The sequence below is a fragment of the Oncorhynchus masou genome, chromosome 15, assembly GCF_036934945.1.
Source record: "Oncorhynchus masou masou isolate Uvic2021 chromosome 15, UVic_Omas_1.1, whole genome shotgun sequence".
In the NCBI taxonomy this organism is placed as follows: Eukaryota; Metazoa; Chordata; class Actinopteri; order Salmoniformes; family Salmonidae; genus Oncorhynchus; species Oncorhynchus masou.
The window spans coordinates 54,671,542-54,681,608 of NC_088226.1; the positions used below are offsets into that span (position 1 = coordinate 54,671,542).

The 10,067-nt window shown below is 41.2% G+C and overlaps 2 protein-coding genes across 2 annotated transcripts; both read right to left on the bottom strand.

Moving 5' to 3' along the window:
- Nucleotides 1–1,037: 1,037 nt before the first annotated feature.
- LOC135556467 (forkhead box protein D2-like) lies at nt 1,038–3,409 on the bottom strand. Its single transcript, XM_064989698.1, has one exon. The coding sequence runs from the start codon at nt 2,927–2,929 to the stop codon at nt 1,823–1,825; it is 1,107 nt and encodes a 368-aa protein (XP_064845770.1). The 5' UTR covers nt 2,930–3,409; the 3' UTR covers nt 1,038–1,822.
- A 4,627-nt stretch (nt 3,410–8,036) lies between these two features.
- LOC135555129 (forkhead box protein E4-like) lies at nt 8,037–9,628 on the bottom strand. Its single transcript, XM_064987485.1, has one exon. It carries the CDS (start codon nt 9,626–9,628, stop codon nt 8,378–8,380), a length of 1,251 nt encoding a protein of 416 aa, XP_064843557.1. The 3' UTR covers nt 8,037–8,377.
- Between the last annotated feature and the right edge of the window lie 439 nt (nt 9,629–10,067).

The window sequence follows — 10,067 nt, forward strand, 5'->3', positions numbered from 1 at the left end:
TATCCCTAATAATCAACTGTCAAAAACACCCCACCGAGTAATTTAACCATTTGCACACAGATCTGGTAAATAAAAGAGGCTTCTTTACGCTCCCCTCTGCCTCGGAACATGTGCTTGGCCAACTTCGAAATGGAATAATCGGTATGTTTTCTGCACTGAGACGAGTCCTGTCCCGCTACCTCCTTTGTATCTGTCCGGAGACAACACAGACGACATGAAAGCGAACAACCGCGCGCCTTTTGAGAAGATCGCTTTTCAGAGGCAAATGTGTGTGGGTTGTCTCCGAGAGAACCCCTCGCTGGGAGCGCATTGAGCATGGGTCTTCAGTGACAACATCAACAAACGGGCAAAACGCCGGAATGATCATGGATTAGGATCCTGATGAAAAACGCTGCTACAAATTAGCAACGAAACCCCAAGAGATCGTGTGTATCCATGTAGAACGTTCACATTCAATTACAGGCCTCCAAAATCCGATGTTCCTATTCATTTAGCCCGTTGTTACTTGCCAAAAAAGAGTCCATTATAAACGCCCTGAGAGCCACATAAGAGGAATGAATACATGCCCACTCTTCCAGAATATATCTCACAGCAAAATGTGGGAGTTCAGACATCACAAATCTGGATTTTAGCGCTTGTTGGCTGTAGTGGTATATAGGCTAATAAATGGGCTACTTTTTGAAAATGTAAAATTGATAATAGAGAAGTAATAAATACTCCTATCGTTGCATGCAAGATTTAACTGAGGCTTAAACCCATGGCACTATTGCGTAAATGACTATGAACGCTCATAATCGTTTCAGAAAGAGGCTCGTAGTCGGACAATCAAAGACCTGCGTATAGCCTTCAAACTGGGCCTACTCATACAGATTGAAGTTTGACCTCGGAGCTAGATAAATAAAAACGTAAGCATATTTTCTATTTCCTTGTGGGATTTTACGCTTTGGAGTCTTAATGGGTATTCAAATGTTTGAGTAGACCTATGTGTGCAGGCACAGGGCCACTAAAACGTTCCAATAAACAAGTTAACGAAAGTATTTTTAAATTCACAAACATTTATTATTATTTTCATTACAACAAAAAATGACCTATGAACATTAAGTGTCTGTCTGTACACATAACATACGTTTCACTGATTGATTTCAATGAAATAGACAGGAACGAAAGCACAACAGTTTAACAGGATGAGAGGTAATGCGCTTTACACCAAAACCACATATCTGTCCACTGACAACATGAAACACTATCCATACAAATTCACCACAACACCGGTGTTAAGAGAACGAGGGCTAGTGGGAAAAGGTTAGATTTGTTTAAATAACCCCCCTTAGCTCAATGTGCTTTCTAACAATTAAAACCTGAGTTTGCGTCTCGGTAGCCTATTAACAGTGCTTTATTTCACAACGCACACAATATATATAAAACAATATAAACCATAAGAAAAATCTCAATTATAGTTAAGAAACAATTAAATCTTCCCCACAGTGAGATTACATGAAATTTAACTTGCGTTAAAATAGCTGGATCTTTGCTCACGATAGGTGAGGGCCTAGGCCAATGTAGGCCAACGAATACACTCAACATTGTCTTAGAATTTGTTTTCTGACTTCATCATGAATCTTCCATTTAGTGTATCCTATACATATTTACAATCCATAAATATAGCCACCGTTTCACTTTCCTCTCTCCGATCAGATCTAAGAAACATAAGAGGAAGAGCAACACTCTATTTCTCAATTAATGTTTATCCTACCTTCACATAAGACGAATAGAACCATAATGGATTAATAGGATTTCTGCAAGTTTTGCTTTTGCTGCCAGTTTAGAAATGACAGATGTTTAGATTTGTAGTTTTGCTGGAGAATGTCTGTGAGCCAGGCTGAAGCATTGCTTCCTGCGAGAGGTTCAAGTGGTTCGAAGCTGAGGCGAGTGCAGGGTTTAACATGGCCAGGATCTGAGCCTGACTGTGGCTGCCCGACTGTGCGCTGTACGGGGAGGCCACGGAGTTAGCTGCACCGATTATATTGTCTATAGAGAAAGAGGGCCGAATCGGAGTGTTAGTGTCCGTCTTGAGAGGCGCCAGGCCGGGCAAGGTCGGGCTTAGTTGAGGGTAGAATGGCTTTCGTAAATCAGCCCCTAATAGAGAGGGCAGGGGATGTGGCGTGGGGAATATTGAGGCTGGCGAGGGGAATCCACAAGATGTATTCTGGAAAGGGAAAGCGCCTGCTGGGAGGTGCGGATGATAAGGGTTATGTGCATGGAAGTTCTGCAGTTGGAGTCCGTAGTTGTACCCATAAGGGCCGTATCCAAACCCGGGCAGGAACCCCCCGGCGTCCCTGAGGATTTCGTTGGCTTGGTGCCTCTTGAAGCGCTTCCTCCTGCGTAAAAAACTCCCGTTGTCGAACATGTCTGCGGACTCCGGGTCGAGGGTCCAGTAGTTGCCTTTTCCGGGGTTGCCAGGCTCACGTGGGATTTTGACAAAGCAGTCATTGAGAGAAAGATTGTGACGAATGGAGTTTTGCCAAGCGGGGAATTTCTCCCGATAATACGGGAACCTGTTGCTAATAAACTCACAGATCTCGCTGAGAGTGAGACGTTTCTTGGGACTCTGGAGGATAGACATGGTTATCAGGGCTATGTAGGAGTAAGGGGGCTTGACTAGAGCGTTCTTACCAGGCTTATCACCTATCATGGCCCCTGAATCTATACCAACTCCAACCTGGTCAACCGGACACTCTGAGCTGCTGAGGCTGGGGGAGGAACCCCTCTCCCCCGCGTTCTGAGACAAATTATCGTCCGAGTCATTGTCCAGGAAATCGTGATGAAGGTATTTCCCATCCTTGCCAACCGAGATGTCTCCCCCAACCACATCTATGTCCACATCTTCAGACAAAGCAGAGTTGTCGGACATATCCGTACCTAGAGTCATCCTTGGAGAGACTGGTTATCTTCCTTCCTCTCGTTCCGTACCGAGTCTTTTCAGCTCCCAAGCTGGGTGTACTCAGTCCGTGCGTAAAGCACTCAAACGCTCTTCAGAGGACCAAAGCGAACTCCCGTTTACTTCTCCAAGCTGCATAGAAACATTAGTGGAATCTAGAAGAGAGCAAGACTACGCTTGGATCCAGGTGTAACGCCACTCCAACCAGTTGGTATGGAGGCTGTGGTGTCTTTCACCGAGGATGAAACTCGTTTGAATTCAAGCGCAGGAAAACAAAACTGGAATGGAAAATTCAGCCAAGCTATTTACTTGAAGACCACTACAAGCATTTATACAATAATATTGTTTCTTCCTTGCACTCATTTGTGTTTTAGGTCGTTAGTTTACTGTTGCATATCTGTATGAATATCTTTACCCACCGGCACGAAGCAAGTATCCTGCGTGAGCTTCATACTATTCCCATTCATAGCTCTCAAAAGCTATTTATTCAGCCGTCCAAATCACGTGGTCACGGTGTCACTGTTACCAGGAATTGAAGGAAAGGGAAAAGGGAAGGGAAGACGGACACGGGGAGGAGATGGTGAGTGCACTACTTTACACCTTCTCCTGGGTTAACGATACTCCAATACACACACATCTTCTAAATATGGAATATCATCAAAAGTATTGCTTTTATGTTGTTGGAATGAATTGTAGCTATGTCAAAAGACAAACAGGATGGACATGTCCATAGTATCAGGGGTATTGAAACCTCATAGGGTTCAATTCTTAAGAATTGGAGTTAGTTGATTGGATAATAAATAGTCTACATAACACAGCCCAGGACCAATACCAGACAATTTGCATATTTATGAAGAATGATTTCAAGTCTAAAACATCTTCGTGTATTTGTTTGTTAGTCAGTGAATTAATTCAGTTGTCACTTGAATCTGATTTACAACATGATTCCAATTATGGCCTACTCAATTTCAAAATGCGTTGTAAAATATCCTAAATATTTCGTTATCCAATTTGCAATTATGCACGCTCTCATACCCTTCTAAACAAAACAAAAATATTGCAATACAAATATCCACGATGGCTTTAAATCGATTTAAAAGTGCTCCAATAATAACTTATTATTGTTGCGGTTAATTAAATAAGTGGTTATTTTGTTTTCTATGACGTTATGCGTTTGGGTCTAATATTATCCCATATTATTGGCCTACCATTTTGACTTTGATTACCACATATGTTATTAACCATTGATAATACACAGTCATTGATAATACACAGTCATTGATAATACACAGTCATTGTAATACAATTGAAGAACGGTATTATTAACTGTACATTTTACAATATTGAATCCCTAATTCAGTCAAATCACGACATATGTTATAAACAGTATAATTGTGTTATTAAACTGTACAAATGTGTTATTATTAGAATGTATTATTTGTATTAGCCTAGTATTATTAATCATAGTATTATTACTATTATTATTGAGTCCATTGGGTTTAAACAAACGTATGACTTCTTACTTCTGTCCTCTCAGAGAATAGAAGGAGAATAGGAGAATAGAAGCCAACATGAAAGTGTTATCGAAAGGGATATATATATATATATAGAATACAGATATATATTCTGATTATTCATTTAAAACATGGAGCTGATATAGTAATTCACAGCCGAAACTGACAGGTAAATAATATATAACTCCACAGTGCAACAAGTTTAACAATTGAAAGCAATGTTTTTCAGAATTGAGACTACGGGTTCATTTTTCCATGAAAAGAATCCTTCGTGAATGATAAAATAAGATAATTAGCCTTCTACTGTGTAATAATAATGATAGGCCTAATTATACGACAAAACAATAACAAGGTTTAATAATAATATGCCCTGTCATTATTTATTTGCAGAGGAGAAAGGCAGCACTAGCTAAGGAATTCCATGAACATGTCCTCCATTAATTCTCCGATCACTTCTCACGGGTTTTATGTTTAACTTGTCAAAAGTCATTACATTATCCATCTACATTTTCTACATCATTCACATATAGACAAACACATATGCGCCTGCAACCTGCTCTAATTCGTCTTCGTCAGAGTACGCTATGTATGCTATGGACAGAACAGATGATGCGTGTTTCATGACAGCAGGGGAGCAGCGCTCGCATTACAATTCATTATGTTGCAGAAACATGGCGTTATTGTAATACACATCAGCACCTCATCGGTCTCTGTACCGGACCATCAGCTAACAGGACCCTTCATGTTAACACAGACTTCTCCTGCCCAAAACACCACAGCAACTTCATTGGCAACATTTGTGTGGGTTAACATGGATTTTTAAAAATATAATATTCAATTCAAATTCAAATATTTCAACGAAACTTTCAGGATTTTCCCTATACAGGCCCAAATATCATGAAAAAACGGGAAAATGGATTTTAGGCGATCCCCACCTGCAAAAGCAAGTTATCGCAGAGCAATGATAAACTACATTTCATTTACCTGAATTCGAATAAAAAATATCGTCAATTCATGCCAACTCAATTGAATTCATTTAACATCTGATGCATGACTCTCAAGTTCAGTTGTTAAGGAGGTGGAGAGCGGTTGAAGGTATAGCCTTGCCTAACCGTGCGGAAGTGAAAGTGTCCGGAGTCGACCATGAGGTCCTCTCAATTGTAATTTATCTAAACACACTCACTCAGTCAGCAAGTCCGTCACAGACCCCTTTCCCAATCCCAATCCTTCCCAGCCCAGGGCAGGGCAGGTCGAGCCGGCCCGTCAACTGGTAGAGGTTGCATTGCTCACATCGCTGAGTTGAGGAACCAGACAGCTGCATGGGAGAAAGGCCAAATCTCAATTCATAATTGTTCTCTCAAGAAGCTAGACGCTATCTCGCCATCTTAGACTTGAGTTGATTTGGCGAGAAATAACATTATGTAGCCTTTGCCTATTATTCAGGGTTTGGGAGTAACTGATTACATGTAATCTGGTTACAAAAAACTGTAACTGTAATCAGTAACGTTAACAGCAAAAATATTGTAATCAGATAACAGATAACCTACTTTTAAAAAAACTAGATGATTACCTCTTGGATTACTTTAAAAAATTGAAAGGATGTTTGAGGAAAAAAAATACATAATGACACCTTTCTGTTTTCTCAATGACATTCAATTCAGCATTGAAAAAAGGCACAAGTTTAAGTTTGTTTCAGCTGAGCAAGTCTGACCACAAGTCAGAGACTACTATGATGACACACCAAATACATTTGATGGATCCTTTTGGTCTTCTTCTAAAACTTCTAAAAGTAATCAGATTACATTAATGACTTTTGGTAATCCAAAAATTACATTACTGATTACAATTTTGGACAGGTAACTAGTAACTGTAACGGCTTACATTTAGAAAGTAACCTACCCAACCCTGCCATTGATTATAGATACACAATTACAATTGATCATCTTCCAAACCAAGACTTAGATTTGGCAATCTCATGGGTCTGCATTTCCACCAGACCCAAAAACAAAAACACTGACAAGAACGAATGACTTAGGAGACATGTAATAAGCCTAGGGCTATTTCAAAATCACACGAAGAAACAAACTAGTCTGTAATGGCCTGAAGCATTTGGACTGCCAACTTCAAAATAGTGGTTTGTGCAGCCTTTATAGTGGTGGAATTGGTAGCCTAAATGTTTTTTGTTATTGCCTCAAAATATTACATTTTCCTCAAGGGATGAGAACATATTTTACTTCCATCCATATTGGACTTTGGACCGGAAACATGTCAAGCTCAACAACATCACATTACCATACGTTATTTTTCCTTTTTAGGCTACTCTGTTTTTCGGTTTGTGACTTATTTGTATTGCATGACACCTAGTGGACAAACTGTAGAATCCGGCACCAAATCCAATCCAAAAATCACTCCAGACAAACATTTGATAGAGACCGCCAGGTGTCGCTCCAACTACGGGTAAATTATAATCTATTCGGCTGCAGACCAATGATGTACAGACTCGCCAGAGGTACCGTTCGACAGCTAGAATAGCAAAGGTGCATGGATTCAATTACAAATACATGTATGTATGTTATGTCCTTGCCAAGTTGTGCATAGATAGGCCCTATAACTCAAATATGCCTATTAGCTAGGCTATCTACCATTGGCCTACAGGTGAGCCAATATATCTCGAGGTCATGTAAAATATATCATATTGTAAAAAATCGAATTAAATCAATGTAGACAAATTGCAGCGAAATGCTTGTGTGCCAGCTCCCTCAACAATGCAGTTGGGGGAGAGGGACAATTGTGGCAGTGCCAGCAAGCTATATGTGTGTCGATAGATTTGGCTACATTACACAAAAAAGTCTACACAGACTGACAATAACATCAATACTATATTATGTAGGCGTTAATATGTCTAGACCAAGAAGTCCGTTTGGCCTACGATCTTCTTGGTCAAGTCTGAAACGTGTGTAAACATGGATACATGATGATAGAACTACACAAATTATGCTGTGACATTACTTCAAATAACTGTAAAGCATGACGTTTCTGTCCTACTATAACAACCCATACAAATGATCTTACAAGTCATGCAAATAAAATACTGCCTATATTCCCTAGAAGTTTGTAATAAAACAAAAGGTTAAATTATGAGACAGTTCGGTAGACCTAATTCAACACGATACATTTGGCCCACGATTCCTGATTTGGTCATTTTTATTTACACACAGGAAACGAATTATATCAACACCATTAACGAAGTTATAAAGTAAGTATGTAGCCTATATTTCAGAATGAATGTGGAAATTCCCTTGCAGGCCTATATCTGAAATATTAATAGAAAATATTTTGTTTGGGTAATTTAATTGTATAGGCTATTGGGTACACAGTAAAAACCTATATGGTTTATGGGAATTGGACTTAAAGTATTATAATGAGCAATCAAATATTAATTTAAAGTAGGCCTATTTTAAATCAGAGGAGTACGTGCAGGTCATAGGCATATTCAGTTCAACAGATGCAAGGAACAAGACCATGCTTATCAAAAAATGTATTTATTACACAAACCAAAAACGGTAAATAGCAATGTAGGCCTATTCAACATAATTCACAAACAAATAAACTATTTACTTTTCACAAAACATAACAGTATATGTGGCTAATGATATTGTTTAATAAGTCTTCCCTCTGACAGGTGACAATGATTGGAATTGTTCTCGGACAAAAAAGTACACGCAGATAGGCTACACAACATCTTAAGAACACATTCATATTAATTTATAAGACACGTAAGGTAAACGAACCAAAAGCACTGAGAAATGAATACAACTATAATGGAATGTATTTTGGCATTTCAAACAAAGAAGATGTGTCACACCTATTTTAAATGGAATGTATTTTGAGGCTCTTGTTGTTTGTCTCTATAAAAATCAGTTTCTCACATATACCGATCTAGTCCTGACGCAAAGTTGGCTTGCCTCATGTAAGAGTTGTTGTAAGAGTTCATTGGGCTGGAGAGACCCAATAGTTGCTCAGTGTGTTCGGCGCAAGACCCGGAGCGCACGGTTGGTAAAGACATCCGGTTCCCGGTGCAGTACACCTGAGAAGTACCTGGAGAGAAACTGGACTGCGTCATGGAAGGCAGGTGGGGAGGAGATGCTGAGGAAGAGTATGGATAACCGGGTGCCAGGTTTGATGACAGTCCTCCACCGCCTCTGCCCAGTGAATTCCCCGAGGGATTGACAGTCTGCATCTGGAAGCAATTGGAGGGGTCAGTACCAGTGAGGGAGCAGCTAGCTGACATGGTGCCCAGGTCTCCACCGCCTAACCCCAGGGGGTTGAGCTCTCCTCCCTGCATCACCGACTCCTGGCTGATGATGTTGTCGATGCTGAACATTCTTGGCTGCCCTTGACTGACCCCGGCAGAGGTCTGATAATGATGCAGCATCCCCGGGTGGGGGGAAGCTGCCAGCTGTGATCCGTAACCCGATCCTATTCCTGGGTACAGGGTGTTGGGGTATGCCGGTCTGCCCATGGAGGTCGAGGTGAACGCACTAGAGCTCTGCAAATAACCAGGATACGTGCTTACGTCAGTGCGCTTGAATCTTTTCCTCCTTCGCAGAAAACTCCCGTTGTCGAACATGTCTTCAGCGGCGGGGTCCAAAGTCCAATAGTTTCCCTTACCAGGCCTTCCAGGTTCCCGGGGAATCTTGACAAAGCAGTCGTTGAGGGTGAGGTTGTGGCGGATGGAGTTTTGCCACTTCTTTGAGTTCTCTCGATAAAAGGGAAAACGTTCCATGATGAATTTATAAATACCACCAAGTGTGAGTTTTCTCTCGGGGGAGTTGGCGATGGCCATGGCTATGAGAGCGATGTAACTGTAGGGTGGTTTCCCTCTCTGAACGGGCCTCTTCCTCCGTCGACTCCCCGTGGGCATGAGCTCCTCGGTTTGACCCAGAGCAGCTCCCTCCTCTCGGTCCGTGTTTGGACTAGGTCCCCGGGGCTCAGACTTGATCAGAACCCCGTCCTTCGTCCGGGCCGGCAGCTTCAGTGTTGGTGGCGGTATCGGGGAGTCCAGACTCACGTTAGGCAACATGACCAGCGGGCTGGCCGCATCGGCTGATGACTGCTGGGACTCAGCAGTCATGTTACACATGCCCGAAAAGTAAGAGAAATTTGCAAGATTCATAAAAAATTATGTTTAATGTATGCTTGAAATGTAAAAAAAAGTAATATTCAAATTGCCCCTGAAAAAAATGCAGGCACCATAAAGTGAGAGGGATATCTGCTATTGTTTTGCACAGAGACGATGCGTGCGTTTTGGGTCCCTCCCTATGTTAATTTGAACCCTGTCCACCTCGCCGCCAGTGAGCATTCTCTCTTGCCAGGTGAGTGGCGTGGACATTTTTATAAACCAGGAGTCGAGTGACGACACTGGCGATAGAAAAAAAAAGGGGGGGGGTACTGCCCCCTGATAGAACATGATTTTCACATACCGGTATATCTACTTTTCTAAATTATATGTAAGGATGTTGCACTGTAACTCTAGGATAAATAACGTAATGATACTAGACCATTTCATTCCCAGAGTTGGATGAAGTTTGCCTCTTTTTTTATAGATAAGCCCA

What these genes read in the sequence shown, in the direction of transcription:
- LOC135556467 (XM_064989698.1), bottom strand. Translation starts at nt 2,929, where the DNA reads ATGACTCTAGGTACGGATATGTCCGACAACTCTGCTTTGTCTGAAGAT.
- LOC135555129 (XM_064987485.1), bottom strand. Translation starts at nt 9,628, where the DNA reads ATGAATCTTGCAAATTTCTCTTACTTTTCGGGCATGTGTAACATGACT.